Genomic DNA, 21,059 nt, shown 5'->3' with positions numbered 1-21,059 from the left:
TAACATAATCCAGCAGAACAACGAATTTTGTAGAATCTAATTGTAGGTATGAGCAATACGAGCAGATACGGCCTGAATCTAATTGTAGGTATGAGCAATACGAGCAGATACGGCCTGAATCTAATTGTTGGTATGAGCAATACGAGCAGATACGGCCTGAAAATAAAATACACGAAGGTAACATAATTCAGCAGAAAAGCGTATTATGAAGAATCGAGATGTAGGTATGAACATGTTGATAGGCCTGTATGTAAAAAAAACCCGCAGTTTTATTTGCAATTCAATTTTGGGTCTGTATAACAATAATTGTTATGTTCCAAAACAAGATAACAAAATACCTGAATTCGTTTCGGTAATGGATTCCGGGCTTTCTTTCTTCATTAAAGGATAGTCTATATCGATTTTCGTAAATATCATAGCAACACTTTCTTCTGCACTTGTGCCTGGCTCCAACTTGATGGCGGTGGAATTCATGATTTTACGTAAGGATCTTATAGTTCTGTTTTACTTTAACTTTAATGAGGATTTCTTGAGAATAGGGTTCATTGTTTCAGGTCAAGACGTACAAATTGATTAAAGGAAGAAAACCAAATGACATAACCAACAAAAAATGACAAACATTCAACGGAAGTAGTTCCATAGATAATACGGAAAAGAAAATAATTTTTGGGATTATGGTGAAATCTAAGTGTTGCCATATCTTCAGTAATATTCAAGTATTTTTTTTGAAGAATTTTTTTACGCAGTACGTTTTATAGAATTCATTTGCAATTTTCGTCGGCGGCATTTACTCTTACTCGGGAGATATTTATCAATTTGTATTGATATTACAGGCGACTTATTATTGCTGATAATAATTTAAAATTCAAATGAAGTTAATACAAATAAATAAATAATGGAAAACAAATAATATGAGAATACAAAAATTTATAAAAAATAATGTAAAAAACTTGCCCTAGAACCTTTCTTAAGTTTATTTTATTTCCAGAACTCTGACAAACTAGTTAAGTGCCTACTAACTAGTGATGTGCAGCACCGAAACATTTACATGTTTGACCCCCTTGAGGTGATTTTGCACAAAAACGGCGCTATACAAATCATCCAAATATATATGTTTATTATTATTATAGTGAGAACGAAACATCAAAAGAATCGAGTGATTAATTGATGTAATCGCACGGGGTTCAGTAGCTTCGGACAGAGGCTGTTTTTTTTGTTTTCGGAAGATGGTGGGGGGATATAAATATTGTACATCCATAGGGAAGCATTTTGGTAATAATGTACTTAATTAATTTGTAATAAATGGGAAAAACCAATGTTTTCATACTGACAATGATATTTTTATTGTTTACTCTGTATGACAATTTTCTTAGACTATGAATTAAAATAATAATATTTCAGTGAAATCAATAGTCGATAAAAGAAATACTATAATGTTTCGTCTCCACGGACATAAAAACCCAATATAAAATGAATATATCGGGCTGATGACCGAGGTTTTTCACAACATTTATTAAAATACGTACTAACTCAATCTAGTTCTTAATGTTTTTTCTCTGAAACGTTACTATATATTAAAATTATCGATTTATTTGATCATACATAGATTCTAATACACATAGATTCAATCGTTAAAACGTCTCTTCTAGACAGTGATGCACTATTTAGAAATTAAATAAAAACATGTTTCTCGTAAGCTTTATACTAAGCATTTAAATAAGAAAACAACGGTAGGTATCTGAGCATATTATCTATATTTTTTAAATTTTATTTTATTTTAAACTCTATTTTATTTTATTTTTAAGAGCAATTTCTTTTTAATAACAGGAAAAAACAATTATTCACAACACCAATCAAATCATTAAAAATATATACCTAATCGCTTACTGTTTAGTTAGTAGAATTTCATTTTTATTTTAATAATCATTTTCAAATATAAATAACTTTAATAAAATTTATAATAAAAGATTTTTCTGATCATTCAGATTATTCAGAAGGAATTTTCACCCAACTCCTAATATATAATTTTTTTTTTATTTTACAGTTGTAGGTACTTAAGCAAAGTTAATTCATGATTCAATATATTCGTTTATCTTTTTATGAATGTATTTATATTATATGTTAACAAATATAATAATGAATAAGAGATATAAAGAGTTATATAGTACTAAAGTTCAAGAACTACATTATTCCTGAATTAGGAAATTCTCACACGCGACTCAAGCCAAAAATAGTATCTCACTTAAAGTACATATTTTTGGTGATCGGAATACAAAAATATGGAGAAAAAATGACCCAAAAAACATGAAAACATGGTAAAAACATGCAACACTGTTTTTGAACTTTCGTTAGTATCAAGACCAATACACCAAAATTAGTATAATTGTAAATGGCTGTCTTCCCATACGACGAATGCTAATTTTTATTAAAGTTAATTGTAATTTGAAATGCATCGCAATCGCCAAAAATGTGCATAGTTATTTTACAGTAATTAAGGTGAATCAAAAGGTTTTTACTAAAAAATATTTTTTTTTTCAATCAGTTTTATTTTACTTATTATATTCAATTTTTCTAATTTACATTCAATTTTGTTATCGGTTTTACAACATTTGCTGTTTTCTTACGAGTTCTACAACTATATTTATCGTTTTATACTTAATTACTGTAATTAAATGTTAAATTAAACGTAAGGGGTAAATAATAAATAAAAAAGCAAAACAAATAATTACAAAAAATCGGAACTGACTTTAGTGATTATTTTTTGGATAGTTTGTTGTCTATGGAACTGTCATGTTTCCCATCGCGCATCTTGTATCTTGCATCTTCGCACAATACCATTCTTGCTCCACTTTTCTGATGTAATATCTTATTAACTGCACGTTTGTGTATCATTTACAGTATTTGGGTTACTTCAGTGACCATCACTTTTCTATCTCGAAGTTATTAAAATTATTGCACTTTTACTTTTCTAGTCACGTTTATTCGACATCTTGGAACTGACTGCCGCACTTCGCTATCTACGTAAGTAGGTTTTTGCTCTATCAACTGAGACTTGAGTCCCTTAATTTGTGCTTGCTAATTATAAGAATATATCACATATCACAACGTCCGCGTATAATAAATTGAGCTACCCAACACTTAACACGAGACGGGTATTACATGGAGGTGTTCATGGTAGATTTACGGCCGCTGTGACGAATTCTTAGAATGTGTCGTTTCGCAGAATTTGAACAATTTATCAATTTTCAACGTTCATTTTCGGTTTCTGTGAAAGTCCAATTCAAGTTCTATTATTATATCAGTAAAGGCTAGTTGCTTGACAGAACTGAAATAATAACAGAACTTCAAAAAATCTTTCACAGAACTTGAAAATTAACTTTGAAGTTTGATTAACTGTACAAATTCTCCGAAACAACCCTTCCTAACCAAGCGAAAAGTAAGTTTATTAAATATTTACGCTGAGCCGAAAACTATAACTAATTGCGGCAACATTTCTGAATCGCTGGAATATGTCGCCGCCTCTGGTCGGCACGAGAATGCGAGAACTATTACGCCATGTCTGGAGTCTAGACGGTTCTGGAAGGTGCTCCACAAGAGTTGCTCTTATATGAGAGCCGGTCGAGCGTGACACGACGACACAGTTCCACTTTAATCCTTTCGTTTAAACCGCTACAGTCTACTTTAACACATTGTTTTTATTGCTCTGTTGTGCCTTTCTTTGTATTTTGTCTTTTAAAACACTTATATAACTACTGGTTGGATTAACAAATCCATTTTACTTTGCGGAAATAATTTATTATGATCTGACACCAATTCCTTTTTTAGATTAAACCGGAACACTATCACAGAAGACATGGATCTTCCCAACCGAGAGAGTGTCTCCGTCAAGGAGGAAGTAGGGTCCCAGGAAGAGTGTGGAGGCGAAACGCCGTATACGGATATAGATATCTACCTCCCGGATCTGAAGAACGATTGTTTGCTGAATGCGGCGAGTATTCCGACAACTAGTAAGTTGCTTTGCAATAGTAGGAAAATGTTGATTTTTTAAGAATATTTAGTCCTTCAAAGCTACATGACGGCTTGTCTGCAGGTTTAACAATATGTAGTCCTTTAAAGCTACATGACGGCTTGTCTGCATTTTTAACAATATATAGTCCCACAAAGCTACATTACGGCTTGTCTGCATTTTTAACAATATATAGTCCCACAAAGCTACATTACGGCTTGTCTGCAGGTTTAACAATATGTAGTCCTACAAAGCTACATGAAAGCTTTTCTGCAGGTTAACAATATGTAGTCCTACAAAGCTACATGACGGCTTGTCTGCAGGTTTAACAATATGTAGTCTTACAAAGCTCCATGGCAGCTTTTCTGCAGGTTCCAAAACAGAATATCTTAGTATGTAATAACATTTTTTTATAAATTTAATTTAGATTAAATTTGATAATATTATTATTAAGTTCTGCAAGTGTTTTAGTTTTTTATTATTGTGACAGCTGTTTCGGCTTACAAGGCCATTTTCAAACTGTGGTTAGTCCACATTGAGACGACGTTTTTATACTATTTCAAATGTAAATTTTGAAGGTGCATACATTGATTTATTACTGGTTACACCGATGACATGATCTATTGTTGGTTAAACCAATCTATGTTTTCCCCTCAGTAAATGGTAATGGGTTCTTAATTATTTACTAATGACTTTATTGCTATGAATTATTTGGGTGCATTATACTGCTTGGGTTTTGTGAAAATACTAAGAAGTGGTGAGTAAATTATTTTCCGTACTTTATTAATTAGTGTTAAATTTGGGTCATTCGTTCGTTTATTGATATCTAAATTAAATTTATAAAAAAATTAAATGGAGTTCTACGAATTAAACACAAAAACAATAAATATGTAATAACATATTTACATCACATTTATTTCTGCTATATGTTTTGTGGATTCATTATTTTAATATTGAAAGAATTTGAAGATTAATTCAATTAATAAGAATTGGTGCATCGAACCTTATTATAAATGCATGTGAACAGATATTTCATGTGGGTAAGATCATTTAGGTATTTAAAGATACATGGACTGGATTTATCATTTGTAAATTTATAGCTTTGTCATTTTAGCGCAGAACTTCTCATTTTTCTCCGAATTTGAATTTGCATTATACCTTTTAATTTTTGTCAAGACTGTTTTGAAGCGTTCGGCCTCCATGCTTATTTAAGATTCGTGGAATTTTTAGCCCTTAGGTAAATCTTGTGCCGTGTCACTGTCTATGCACCAAGGCTTTGTGTGCGAGCTTTCTCCCACATTGCCCGTAAAACTAATGTACCAGAGGAGACCATTGACGGCCTCCATGATCGACGGGTAAGGCTCTCGACTAGCAAACCGGAGGTCGAGGGTTCAAACCCCGCGTGCGCAACTCAATTTTATTTCACGAATTTGTGCTATTTCACAATTTATTAATTTAAAATAATAAAGAGTACTTGCGGCACGTTACAGAGTGGAAGATACCGTCAGTATCGCCCTGGTGTAAGAATACCATTCAGAATTCAAACGTTGCTTGAAATGGTTTTAGCCGTGTTTGGTTACCAGATCTGAATAGCCAGCTTCCTCTTCCCAATCTCCCCCCCCTCCCCATTATCTTCAGCCTCACAATATAGTCCGATTGGTAATGCCGTAGTCTCACTAGCTCCAGACGATTGAGAACAGTTGGGACTCTTGTGCGGGTTTCACATTTTTTTGTTTAATTATTGGAAGTAGGCCCTCTGCATCGTACATATTTAAAATACAAAAAGGAAGAATATTTATTTGTATACACATATTATACTGTCTTTAACGTTCAGTGTGACATTTTTTTAAACGTTACAGTTTGTTAATTTTGAACATATATTATTTTTGTTTTACTATAGGAGACGATTGACGTAAGGTTAAGCACATAGGCCCATTGTGCTTTACCTCATTCCATTAACAGTAACCCGGTCTATTTTATACAGTTCACCAGGGTTGTCAATGGATATGTGGTTATGTCTTCTGGTTCTACAATGTGTCTTCCCAAGTATCTGAGCCTTGTTCCCAACAGGGCGAAACATTGGCACCGAAGGTGAATTGGAGTTTCTTCATCCTTTTCAAATTTCCACTCCCAAAAACTGCATTTGTCTCCTGAGATGCCAGTGTCCCGTTAGTAGTCCTACCAGTTCCCCCATTGAGTTTCTGTCCATATTGAGTAGTTGTCTGATTCGCCTCGGGTCTAGTTTGTTTATGAGTACTTTGGATTACCTCATGCCGGGTGCTCTTTCCCATTCCTCCCACTGCCGGGATTTGACCCACTTTTCAATAAGTATTTTGTTTTGGCAAGCTGCTACTCCTACGCCGGTTTTGATTCCATAAGTGGTGCTTTCGCCCCTTTCCTTGCTAGTTCATCACCCCGCTCATTGCTCTCAATTCCTTTATGCAATAGTACCCAGATCGTTATTATTTTATTGATGATAGTAAGTTCTTTACGTATTTTCTCCTGTGCACAGGCTAAGATGGCCTCCATCTCAGCTTGAAATACAGTGCAATCTGTTCATAGAGGTATACTTAGTTCCCTCTTGGAACCCTCTAGACAGACCCCGGCCCCTTTTCCCTCTACCATCTTAATTATTTATTTATACTGGGTTTTTACAGACGATCTCACCTACTTGAGAACAATCCAGTTATAAAAACTCTGTTAATCTTGGACCTATCTGTGAACCAGATTAGTTCCTATTTGTAGGTTGGCCTTGGAACCGTGTCCAATTCCTCCATTGTGGGGTACGCCACTCCAAACTGTTGTCTGAAGAAGTATTCAGCTTGTTTGCCAACCTCATTCCAACTGTTGGACTAATTGCCCTCTGTCTTGTTCCGATCTCCTTGTGAGTGTTTTTATTTTATTTTTTATTATTTATTACACGCCCTAGTGGGATTTTCTTTAAAAAAATACAAGCATTTTGTAACAGATTAAACACTTAAAAATTAATACAATAAAGAAGAATGTAAACATAATGGCAAAAATGAATCCTCATGAATATAATCGAATTTAAAAGATTTAACAAAACAAAATAGTAGAAGCGGAGAAGTTATATGGGTACATAGGTCTATTTGTGTCTAGAAGAATAAAAGTGATAGAATATACAACATTTATACTGATTAGTTTTCAAATGAAATATATCACCCAGATTTTGGGCAACTCACCGTTTCATTGACCTTTCCATTGTCACCTGTAGGCTCCCATGGCTAGTATTGGAGTGGTTCGCATGGCTCCTGTGATTTTTCTGTATGCAATTCCCTGTATGTGGTTGATTTTGGCCATCACTGTTTTCAGTGTTGTTTTCCTCCACCAGACTTGTTTGCATGCATGATTCTTGGTTTTACAACGGCTCTGTACAGCCATTGCATCATTTTTGGTTTGAGACCTTACGTTCTGCTGCAGATTCACCTAATTTTCTAATTTTCTTCTTGTCTGGGTTGACTGATAACCCTGTTTCTTCACACCATTCTTCCTTTGTTGTCAGTGTTGACTGTATAAAGCATCTGGTTGTGTCTGCATCTCAACAGCTTATTATGGCCATCCGCATACCCTTGTGTAAATAGGACCCTGTTGTTGAACTTTAGGATGAGGTTATCTACCACTATACTACACGGCAAAGGTGATAACACCCCTCCATGTGGACACCCTCGTGTCACCAATACTCTGATGTTCACCTCACTCCTTGTCACTTTAAGTATCTGACTTAACCGGTTCTTCAGTCACCTTCTGGTGGTTTTGTTGAGTCCATTTTTTACTGCCGTTTCATCGATGGATTTAATAATGGTGCAGTTTAATGCTCCCTCTATATCCAGGAAGAGTCCTACTGCCAGTTCTACGGTCGTCCCTGCCTACTCTAATTTGTACACCAACCTATGCAGTGCCGCTTCGACTAACTTACCTGGTTGACAGGCAAATAACAACTCGTGGAGGTGCTTTACTCTCAGTGCCTCGTCCCTTACGTGCTTATCCATTAGCCTCTCCATAGTCTTTTGAAGAAATGAGGTGAAACTAATTAGGCGAAATGCGCCTGGTTGGTCATAGTCTATTCTCCCCGGCTTAGGTTTGAACACTGCCCCTGTTCTCTTCGATGATATGGGAATATATGCGAGGGCACAGCATGCCCTCAGGATCTTAGTTACAGGTTGTAGGATTGTATCTGGGCCCCTCTATAGAAGTGCCGAAAAGATTCCATCCCCTCCCGCGCTTTTAAATGGGTCAAACCTGTTGATCGCCCATTTAACTCTGGAGGGAATAACTATTTTAGTTGCAGTGTCCCAATCCTTACTTTTCCGTGTAACTCGAATCGGTGGTAGACCAATGTCACTCGCTTCTAACTTTTTGTAACCGGGAAAGTGTTTCCACAGCAGCTCCTCCAACTCCTCTTCCTTTGTTGGTGAAGCCTCCTCCTGCTTTCTGGGATGGAGTTTTAGCTGCCTCTGGGTCTTATGCAAGAATGTTCTGAATTCTTGCTGGCTCCGGGATGGTTTCCACCTCCCCTAAGTACTTCTTCCAGGAGCCTGTTTTGGCTTTCCGGATTGATTCCTTGTATTTCTTATAAGCATCCTAGTTTCCAAACTTTTTGGCCCTGTTGAAGGCTTGTCTTACTAGTTTCCATAGTTCCTGCAGTCCTCTGTGTTTGGTCCTTGGTACTTGTCTTCAGATGGCAGCTATTTTCGTATGCCCTTATCATTGAGTCCCTCAGTATGTCTTCTACGTCCTCAATTAATAAATTGAACATATTTAATATAAGTATCTTTAACATTTTACCTATGTTTATTCTTTTATGGTAGTAAAATCTTTTCTTTATTTTTTTGCTATTGCTACTTTGATTTTTTTATTATTTTTACTATTCATAATTATGTTATTTTTTAATCCCTGTACATATCTATGTACTCTACAACCGACCCTACCCAAGTCTAGTATTTTCATTCTTCTATGTTTTCAATGACTAAATAATTACCAAACACAACGATAGTGAACGAAGTTTAAAGTGCTCAATTACCTTAAATTGGAGACCGAGTAGTTATTTTACCTTCGCTCCAAAACTGTCACATTTTGTCAATCTTTTCTGAAACAAATCGGCGTTACAAACTGCAAAACGTGCCTCCTTAAAATAAATTTAAGTGTAACTGTGAAAAGTGATTATTATCACGTTATCATTCAAAAATCACTTTTTTAAATAAAACTCGCAGCCATCAATATTTACCATGAATACCCAATGCATAATATGTGAAAAAATATTGACTTTATATGCTGTAGTCTCTGTGAAAATAATAAACCATAATAAAATAGAAACCTCACGCCGTAGTTTAAGGAGTCGACAGTGGAAATGCAAAAAATGCCCGAAAAATCTCAAAATAAACCTAAACAAGTGATATATTATTCAATAAATACGAACAGCCATCTATCGCCAGAAGATTAAAATAGACAACGGTACCGCTAAACCCTGCACACGCCATAGAAAAATCAACAACTTCTACCACAGATTGCGCAAGTCAAGACCTCCTGACTTCATAATTATTTATTACTGAATTGTCGATTTTAAAAACAGCCACGATGAAATTTATTGTAATTGTACAAAAATATGAATCAATTATCTTACAAAATAATTAAATTATTAAACAATTCAGTTCATATCAGATTAACAAGAATACCTAGGAAACCGCAGTAATGTTATTAAACAATCGGGAAAAATAGTCATCACAGAAATAGTATCGCTATACTTAACTAAAAAACCATTATATCGTCCTACGAAATACTTTTTCCAAACAAGATGAGAAAATTGCCATTCTGGAGTACATCAGTCAACTGTGCAATATCGCATAAGGGAGTACATCAGTTAACTGTGCAATTGACAGACTGGAGTACATCAGTCAACTGTGCAATATCGACATATCGTGTTCCTGAGTCAAGCAACGAAAATAATGTACGTGTAATTAAAAAATATCTAAAATTATTAATTATGAAGATACTACCTTTGCAGTATGTAATTATAAAAATATTTTGACTGGGACTAAAAATTGCGGATAAAAAATGCAAAACTTTGTGAATAATCACGTCACGTTTGACAACAATGAACTTAAACCCTTACATATAGAAATTAAGGGCCTTAGATTAAATTTAATTGAACAATTAGAAATATATTATTCATTACACTCGCCACAGCGGTGGTGTGTGGACGTATACGTAAATACTTTCGTCTTTACAATATTAGAGTATTGTTACACCGTTACTAGTACTTTGCCGGGAGTGAGGTGACTGCGGTCACTAAACCCAACCCATTATGGACGTGCTACAAATAATAGAACATATTAAACTAGAAATCTCAAATATTTCTACCAAACAGGACTCCAAGGCCAAAACTAATCTGGAAACAAACATAAAACTTCTAGAAGAAAAATGGATGCACGAAAAAACTTCATTTCAAAACGAGATTGTTTCTCTGCAAACCAAACTTATAGAAAAATTAGAAAAAAAAATTGAAAATTCAAGTTATATGGAAAAAAAACCTATGCAAGTCGACTAAAAGAAATCCCGGAATCGAAATATTCATTGATTATTAAAAGTGAAAATTCAAATATGACATCAGACGCAATAAAAGAACAAATTGTCAAAAAAATAAAAATAGCAAATTTAGGCATTGCAGTAAATGGAGTTCGTAAAGCCGCACAAAATAAACTGATAATATCTTGCCCTACTAAAGTCCACGCAGAAAAATTGACGGATGAAATTAACAAAACGCTCAAAAAAAATATGGTTGCGGAAGAACTAAAAAAGAAAAACCCAAAAATTTTCATAAGAAATCTACAGGCAGATCTGACAGAAGAAGATATAATCGAGGCTTTAAAAACCCAAAATGAAGGTATCAAAGATATAATGGAAAATGATACAAAAAACACTGTAAAACTAATAAAAATGTTTAAACCTAAAGTACAAAATGGACTCACTAACTATATACTAGAAACCAGCGGAGCACTGAGGTCCTACCTCATTGAAAAGGAAAAAATCAATATAGGATTCAGCAGAGTACGAGTGGAAGATGCCAACCCCCTGACGCAGTGCTACCACTGCTTGAAATTTGGACACACTGCACTGAAATGTTTGAGCAAAGACAAAAGCGCGACCTGCTTACATTGTGCTAAGGATCACGAATGGAAGGAATGCCCAAACAAAAACTCGGAAGAAACATGTAGCAACTGTATTTACCAAAACAATACTTTTAAGATGACCCTTAACACTAATCATAAAGCAAACAACACAAACTGCACTTACTTTAAAAAGATGATGCATATCGCGCAAAGTCGCATAGACTATGATTAGGTATGTTTATATGTATTATTATTCTAAAAAATCAATGCTTCTAACCAAAACTTTATTTAAATACTTAACATCTTCTTCTGATAAGCACAATAATGTATATCTTTTATTTCCGAAATATGAGTATCTCATATCTTTGATATTTTTTTCTTCTTTAAATATATTATATTCTAATTTATTGTCCGGTATCTATAGTGTTAACACGGGAGTATTGAAATGTATATTGATGTTAGTTTATCCTAGGTATACCCATACATGTAGAAAAAATATTTATTGTTGTCAATTATTTAACCAAAAACTTACTGAACAAAGCAAAAATCTAACTAGGAATATATTGGTAATGTTTACTTCCGTAAAAATATTTATACAATTTATTTGCCTTGATAAATTCTCACACTTGTTTAAATACTATTGCCGCCTATTAAAATATTATTCAATATGGGTGATTTGAACGTAGATTTTGACAACTCTGAAATCGCTTATGAACGCACACAAAGTTTTGAGAACTGGATTATCAAAAAACATGTTTCGGGAAATAATAATTTAACTGCAATCAACTTAAATATTCGATCCTTATCAAAATATTGGGATACGTTTCTTGTCGTTATCTCTAGCTCTCTGAGTAATATTGATATAATCACGCTTTGTGAAACATCGATTAATGAAAATGACATACATCTATACAAAATATTGGGTTTTACTTCTCATTACTTTTGTCGAAAAAACAAATCGGGAGGCGGGATTATTTTATATGTGAAAGATCACCTAACGTTTGAACAAATTAACATAATGCCAACTAAATTTGAATGTTTCTACGGAACTATTTCTGTCAAAAAACATAAACGTCTACATATATTGGCAATATACAGACCACCTAATTCAAATAAAAAAATATTTCTCGAAGAGCTAGATGTAATATTGGGAAATATTGAAATTAAAGAATCCGTTATGGTACTTGGGGATACGAACATAAACTTATTAAATTATCAGGAACCAATTGTAATGCAATATGAAAACATTATGGCTAAATTTGGATTTTTTAAATGTATTAATGACGTTACCCGTGAAGCCATACTGACTAACTATGTAACGGCTACATGTCTAGACCATATCTATGTAAGAGAGAGAGAGAGACAAATGAAATCAGCTCATGTGTATGTGAAACTATAATAGCGGATCACTACCTTATTGCAACAACGATGCGTTTCTCTACCTATGAAGCAGGTACCACCAATAAATCGCACCATACGAAATATACTGTAATATCGGAAAAAAAAGTCGACCTACTTATTGAAATCACTGATTGGAATGAAATACTAAACATAACGGAACCTAACTTAATTTATGAAGAAATTAAATCGAAATTCAAATATATTTACGAAAAAAGTAGGGGGAGTACGGATATTATCGGACAACGTATATTATCGTCCAAGTGTTATTTCTCTTCCTGGCGAATAGATAGGGCGATGCAAGTTAGTTCATAATATTGCCGCACTAATTCCTCGTGTCCAGTGTTTGCATGGCTCTCGCCAAGGTCGGTTGTGTCGTGTTGTGCCCAGAAAACGAACTTTGACTCCCGGATATTGTGTCCTCAGCTTTATTCGAAGACAAATAAAAGGTACGATATTAATTTAATTACTTTTGTGTATATAAGGCGGTACACTACATTTCAGTGGCAATCAAATGACGATCTATTGTTTTAAAATTTATGTCCCATACCAGGTAGACGGTTATTTTTTTAACTCCATGTCGTATGGATAATATCGGACATGGCTGTTACGGATGATATCGGACACACGAATTAATTATTATTTTTTATTTATTTATTTAAATAAATATACCAACACCAAATGAAGTGTTTCACATATATATTATGAAAGTATGTTGTACTATGAAAACTATGTACAAAGGGTTTGCTATTGTTGATTTTAAAAAAATATTTTCAAAAATTCATTCTGTTTTTCTTCCATTTCTCCAGATAATGCCGAGATTCAAAAAAAAAGTTGGAGCAGGGGCTCGGTGTGAGTGGAAGGGTTGCAATATGAAATCGGCAGTGGAATATGTTAGTGAAAAGAAGATGACGATTCGAGAAGCTGCCTTATTTTTTGATGTCCCTAAAAGTACACTTAATGACAGGTTGTTGAAATTGAAGAATGGATTCCCAATTGAGCTGCACGTCAGTGTGGGTGGTTATAAGCCCACATTTTCAAAAGTTTTTGAAGACTGTTTAGTCGATCATGTAAAGGATTTGGATAACCGCTTGATTCCGTTAACAAAAGATGAGTTCTTAGAACTTGTATTTAAATTGGCTGAATCCCAGAAAATTCCTCATCGGTTCAATATGGAAAAGAAAAAGGCTGGCAATGAATTCTACTATTCATTTCTGAAGAGACATCCAGAATTGTCGTTACGCACCCCAGAATCTACCAGTATTGCGAGGGCCGTTGGATTTAATAAGCCGCAGGTTCATTTATTCTTTGAAAAATTACGTCATTTGAGAAACCAATTCAACTTTTCTCCGTCTCATATATACAATGCTGATGAGACGGGAATAAGTTGCGTGCATAAGAACACATTTAAAGTTCTAAGCACGAAGGGTAAAAGGCAAGTGGGGAAAATGACTTCCGCAGAAAGAGGCAAGACGATAACACTTCTTTTCTGCATCAACGCGGCTGGTGACCATTTCATCCCTCCACACTTCATTTTTCCCCGCGCAAAGATTGCTGAACGTTTAAAAATGGGTGCACCGGCAGGAAGCACGTTCCATGCGCAACCCAGTGGATGGATGAATGGGGGTATATTTTTGAGTTGGATCAAAGCATTCGTGCAAATAGTGAAACCAACAGCACAAGATCCAGTGCTATTGATAATAGACGGTCACGGAAGTCATAAGGAATATGACGTTATAATGTTTGCCCGTGAAAACCATGTTCATATGCTAAGCATTCCTCCACACACGTCAAATAGGTTACAACCACTAGACCGCACCTTCATGAAGCCTTTCAAAAACATGTTCGATGTGGCTTGTACTATGTAGATGCGTAAAAATCCATTCCTCAGAATATCTGAATATGACATAGCTTCTCTAGTCAATTTTGCATTCGCCAAAACATGTCGAATGGAAATATCGATAAATGGTTTCGCAGCTTCGGGTATTGAACCATTTAATCCTGATATTTTTACAGACATAGACTATCTGCCATCGGAAGGTTTAGATATTTCTGACGTTGATTATGAAACAAATCAGTTACAGAAGAGCATTTCACAGAATGAAATAAATCAGCTACAGAAGATTGTTTCACAGAATAAAACACAATCCCCAGAGCATTTACCACCATGTGAATCTTCTTTAAGTGTAGAAAATCTCATAATCATTCCACCCCAAAACATAATTCTACCGAACGTCAAAAATGTATACCAACCCCGTTCACTGCGTGATCTGTCACTAAGTGAGCTCAAGTTTTTGTTGGGGAAATCATCTGATTTGAAAATAATCCCCATTATTAATTCGTGTCGTGCGTCTGAACCAATGATCTTGAAAACCTTTCGTTTGAAATCCGCTTCAACTCCAATAACTACCCCTTATGAAAGACCTCAAATATTATCAATGGTCACTTTCCCGCCAACGTCTCCAAAACCATCAACTTCAAAAGAAAAGGACAAATTTATAGAACTAATCAAAATAGTTTCTCCTGTAAATGATGCTGTTATACGGAGAATGAATTCCAGAAAAAGGCGTTGCACAAATTCAGAAATTTTGACATCGAGCCCCTATAAAAGGGATCTTGAAAATAAACGCGATGAATCTAAGGCGAAGGAATTAGCCAAAGAGCGAAAAATGGAAGAACGGAAAAAGAAGAGCGATGCCAAAAAACTCAGATTAGACTTAAGTATAAAAGTAGGGCAGGAGAAAAAAACTGGAGATAAAACTAAAATAAAAAGTAGTTCAGTAAAACCGTTGAATTTAAGTGCACTTCCAAAGAGTTCCAAAATTGTAAAGAATGAAGCGAAAATACAAGTACCGGGTATCCCAATCAAAATAAAACAAGAAAAGCTATCAGGAAACAGTAAACGCCAAAACGATTTTCAAATCGGTAAATCAAAAAAGAATCCGCCCAAACACAACAAAAAAAATAATGTTAACAGCATCAATTTTAAGAAAGCAGATAAACTAAAACTACATAAGAATTACAACAAAAATGAAGTTTGCATAATCTGTGGAGAAAGCTTCGAAGATGACTGGATTCAATGCCAAGGTTGTCACGGATGGGCCCATGAAAATTGTACAGGTCTTGAATCTTACCAGCATTTTTACAAATGTGAATTGTGCCAGAAATAATAATTATTTTCAGTATATCATAACGTGTTGTGAAAATTTTTAACACGGTTTTACCACTTTTTTTAAATCCTTTTTTTAATTAAAAAAAGAGAATATTTTTTGTTTACTTTCGTGTCCGATACCACCTTTGATGTCCGATAATAGACAATTCTTTCAAATACTTTGTTACCTTTTTTCTTGTATTTCTCTTAATTGTATTTTTTTTAAATAAAGATATTGTGTTGATATATTTGAAGTCTTTTAAATGTAATATTTAGCAACCGTTTTACTATAAAATAAAATAAAATACAGTGTTAAACCAAGGAGCTAATTTGTCCGATAACACCCGTCGAATTCCGATAATAAACGAAAATTTCGTAATTTTAAAATCTATATTTTGGGGAACAGTGACGGTTATTGATTTTTAAAATTAGCATATCATGTAGATCTGTCCTTTCCACTAATGATTAATTCATAAATCGTGTATATTGAAGCAATAACAACAAAATACAAATGAAAAACACTATGCGTCCGATAATATCCGTACTCCCCCTACTGAAACAAAATCAAATACAAATAAACAGCGTAATAACCAAAAGGGCTGGATAAATTATAATCTCATTGAAAATATACAACTACGTGATACATTATGGAGGAAATGGAAAAACACGCCTAACAATAAAATATATGAAATCGAATTCAAGAAATACAGAAATAAACTAAATAAAAAAATATTAAACACAAAAAAAATATACTATAATAACAAATTTAAACATTGTTTCAAGGACATTAAAAAAACATGGAATGAAGTAAATCAAGTATTGGGTAGGAAAAATAAATCAGATTGTGATGAAGTCATATCTAAATATTTCTAAAATTCCCAAACTGCGGATGTGGTGGCAGAAAACTTTGCAAAATTCTTTGACGACGGTGTAAATCAGTTATTGCACGAATGCAATGTTCGAGCGTCTGAGTTGAAGCAAGAACATTTGCAACATTCAATGTACCTACCAAGAGCTAATACAGAACAAACTGAATGCATTATCGGAAGAATGAAAAATTCAAAGACACCGGGCGTGGATCTAATTCGCATGTATGATCTTAAAAAACATGTTAAATTATTTAGTCCTATAATTACTCACCTAATTAACAGAATTATTGACACAAGTCACATTCCAGCTGAACTAAAATGCAGCATCATAAGGCCCATTTTTAAAAATGGAGATCACACCATAATGAATAATTATAGGCCTATTTCCTTATTACCCGCATTAGAAAAAATATTAGAAAAATATATATCTATAAATTTGGATAAATATTTAAATAATTTGGGCATTATTGATGAATGTCAGTATGGCTTCCAAAAACAAAAAAGCTGTGATAAACTGCTCGAAAAATTTTCCAATTATATAAATTCAGAGCTTAACTCAAAAAAACATGTACTAGTATTATTTATTGATTTTTCAAAAGCTTTCGATACACTCAGCCATACACAATTAATCAAGGTACTCGAAATCATAGGAATCCGTGGTAAACTCCTATCAATTTTCAAAAACTATTTAACAAATAGAAAAATGTATGTAAAGATTTTGAATGTAATGAGTAATTTTAGATTTATTAAATCAGGGGTGCCACAAGGGTCAATTTTAGGACCAAAATTATACATTATATATGTAATTGCCATGTCTAAACTTTTAAAAATAGCCCGTAGATTTATTTTTGCTGATGATACTGCACTAGTTGTCTCTAATGAAAACCCTGAAATAGCTATTCAAGAATTACAAATTGACTTTAACGAACTACTTAAATGGTCTCATGATGTAGGATTAATTATTAATGTCAAAAAAACTAAATGCATGTATATAAGATCACCGAGCTTGAAAATGTGGAACTTACCTAAAATAACTGCACATAATTTTGATTGTATACATAAAAAAATGGATAATATCTGCTGCTGTGAAAAAATTGATTTTGCAAACGAATATACTTACCTTGGCATAATCGTAGACAATAACTTTAAATGGGACAAAAGTGTGATCAAAATTTGTAACCAGCTCCGATGTTTGGCGAGTAATTTTTATAAATTAAAATTTGTATTGCCTCGATGTACTCTCAAACTTATATATCATTCTATGGTCGAATCAATACTTAGATATGGAATTCGAACTTGGGGACACTCGAGTAATATTAATATTAAATTCATTCAAAATCTACAAACTGCTATAATTAAAAAAATTGTTAAACCTAGCATTTACAAACAAAGGAACAACTTAAAATTACTGTATGGCTCTGAGGGCCTACTCCCAATTAAAGGGCTTCTCTGGTTTATTATAATTATGGATAATGCGGGAGAAAATGCGTACAAAAAGCCATTGGTGCATAGTCACAAAACAAGATTTACTGAAAAAAAAGGCCTAAAAATTCCACTAATATCAAATAAGTATGGTAGCAGAACACTTGACTATTTGATACCTGTGATTTATAACAAATTTAACAAAAAATTTAACTTGAAAAATAATGAGGAACCCTGCCCTAAACTGACAAAAAAGTGGTTAATAAATGAACAAAACGTTTATCTATCCTAAACATTATATTTGGTATTAATATTTAAACTTAAGCTAATGTGTATTATGTTATAACTTTAAATGGTAGAACCTACAGACAAGCTGATTGTCACAGCTTTGTGGGACTACCCATATCTTATTTTGTATTAAATGTAATTATATTAAATTTAATAAATAAATAAAAAAAAAAAAAAAAAAAAAAAAAAAAAGAAATAAACAGTTTCATTGGAACTCGTAATTTCAATCTTTACCGAAAAATATTCAAGTGATTACTAAACTTCCTCAATATTTAAAAGAGTTAAAATTATGGCTTTTCGATACAACAGTTGAAACTTTTCTTATTTAATTTGTATCAATTTATGTTTCTCATAAAATATTCACCATGTATTATACTAAACACTTCTAACTTCACTATACACTATTGTAAACACTTTCTATACAAACCGCTTAGACAAAATGTAATCTTGTTTTTGTTGTATATGTCTACAGTTTGTTTATTTCTAGGTACAATAATATAATAACTTAAATATATTACCCACGCACAGGCTGCGCCTTAGTGGGTTCCCATTATTCGTATTGATGCATATAATATTGTATGTAATTAATGTACAAATTGGGAAAAATAAAGAATTTAAAAAAATGCTCTACACAATGGGATGTTTTCACAAACTATGAATACAATTAAAAATGTGTGGAAGACTAAGGACGGGTTGTTTCGGAGATTTGAACAATTTTTAAAATTTCAAAGTTAATTTTCAAGTTCTGTGAAAGATTTTTTCAAGTTCTGTTATTATTTCAGTTCTGTCAAGCAAATAGTCTACAATGATAGAGTTTATTTTTATATATGTAATTTTAATATTTTTTCCAGAATTATTGATATAAAAAACGATCTAACAAATCACATTACGAAACGGTTCCAACTGGTGACAATGTCAATGAAAACAATCATGTCGTCAACCAAAAATGGCAGATTATAAATGGCATGTTATAATTTTTTTCCTTTATCTTTTTACCTTTCTTCCCAGGAACTGGAGTCAACGGCGTTAACAACCTCGCCAAATGCCGATCGGGTAGGACCGACAGTTATTTCATATATTAACTGCTGTAATGTCATCCAATTTCAGAGAAATGCATAAATGATTGCCACCAAAAGTTGATAGAATGCATTGTCATCGACAACGACTGTATCTGCTGAGTTTCAGCTCGATCGGATGTCGGGAAGTGGGTTAATTTAGTAAATAGATATATTTCCATTCGTTCTGTTTCCGGCCAGGGCGATACTAAAAGTAATTACCACTTTGAAACAGTGATATAAGACATATTGAACACAAACTCATCCACTTGTTCAAAGTACTTACTTATCTTTGTCCAGGGATAGAAGGTGTATTTACAATAAGGCTACTAGTTTTGTGTAAAAAACAATTTTTATTGGAAATTAAATTTTTTCTCATTTTGTTACATGTTTTTATGTCATAGAAATAAAAGGCATATAATCTTGTACATCTTAGATCAAGTGCTACTCTTGTGTGAAAGGACATTTAATCTGGTACATCTTAGATCAAGTACTACTCTTGTATTAAAAGGCATATAATATTGTACATCTTGGATCAAGTAGGTACACTACTCTTATATTAAAAACCATATAATCTTGCACATCTTAGATCAAGTACCACTCTTGTATTAAAAGGCATATAATATTGTACATCTTGGATCAAGTAGGTACACTACTCTTATATTAAAAACCATAATAATCTTGCACATCTTAGATCAAGTACCACTCTTGTATTAAAAGGCATACATATAATATTGTACATCTTGGATCAAGTAGGTACACTACTCTTATATTAAAAACCATATAATCTTGCACATCTTAGATCAAGTACCACTCTTGTATTAAAAGGCATATAATATTGTACATCTTGGATCAAGTAGGTACACTACTCTTATATTAAAAACCATATAATCTTGCACATCTTAGATCAAGTACCACTCTTGTATTAAAAGGCATATAATATTGTACATCTTGGATCAAGTAGGTACACTACTCTTATATTAAAAACCATATAATCTTGCACATCTTAGATCAAGTACCACTCTTGTATTAAAAGGCATATAATATTGTACATCTTGGATCAAGTAGGTACACTACTCTTATATTAAAAACCATATAATCTTGCACATCTTAGATCAAGTACTACTCTTGTATTAAAAGCTTTTAATTTTGTAGAAGAGTAGTGTACTTCAATGCATTCGTGTTATGTTTTTTTTTTTAAATAAAAATATATTAATTACATCTTTGGAGTTGTATTTTTTTCTCAATAGTTGGCATCATTAAAATACCTATACAAAGTAAACAGATATAACAGTTGAGTTTGTTTTGTAGTTAAATGGGAGATTGTTTAGAAGTACTTAATACAGTTGAAAGATATTCATGTACCAACATTATTAAAAAGACAGATAACATTTTCAGAGAAAATTTAAGTTGATTTAAATATTTTCATAATTTCACAATATCCAGTCCAGAGCAGAGAAAACAACACAAAAAGTGCTTTTCAAGTTGCGTTGCCAAAATCAAAAACTATATCTCTTTCTCTCTAACCTCTTAAAATAAAGAAACACGTCTAACCAATAGTAAATATGAACAGAGAGGCAATTATTCAAGTATTTATCCCGTCAATACATACAAATAAAACAATCTAGCACTAATACTAACTAGTATTTATATTGTACACATGTTTATCGCATATCATTATTTTTACATAATTTCAGGCGATGCACTACGTTGTGTAATATTTTAAATCGAGCCGCTATCAAT

General features: G+C 33.2%; 1 protein-coding gene across 1 annotated transcript in view; it reads right to left on the bottom strand.

Moving 5' to 3' along the window:
- Positions 1 to 8,028, bottom strand: part of LOC149415172 (uncharacterized) — a 32,843-nt gene extending 24,815 nt beyond the window's left edge. The window contains exon 1 of the mRNA XM_089643029.1: positions 7,944 to 8,028. Coding sequence (XP_089499155.1) covers positions 7,944 to 8,028 — 85 coding nt within the window. The remainder of the gene's footprint in view (positions 1 to 7,943) is intronic.
- Positions 8,029 to 21,059: the final 13,031 nt, after the last annotated feature.

This window comes from Hesperophylax consimilis, chromosome 19 (genome assembly GCF_061612785.1).
Source record: "Hesperophylax consimilis isolate HC1 chromosome 19, BYU_Hcon_1.0, whole genome shotgun sequence".
Classification (NCBI taxonomy): Eukaryota; Metazoa; Arthropoda; class Insecta; order Trichoptera; family Limnephilidae; genus Hesperophylax; species Hesperophylax consimilis.
The sequence above is the reverse complement of the archived record's forward strand: the minus strand, read 5'-3'. Positions and strand labels throughout refer to the sequence as shown.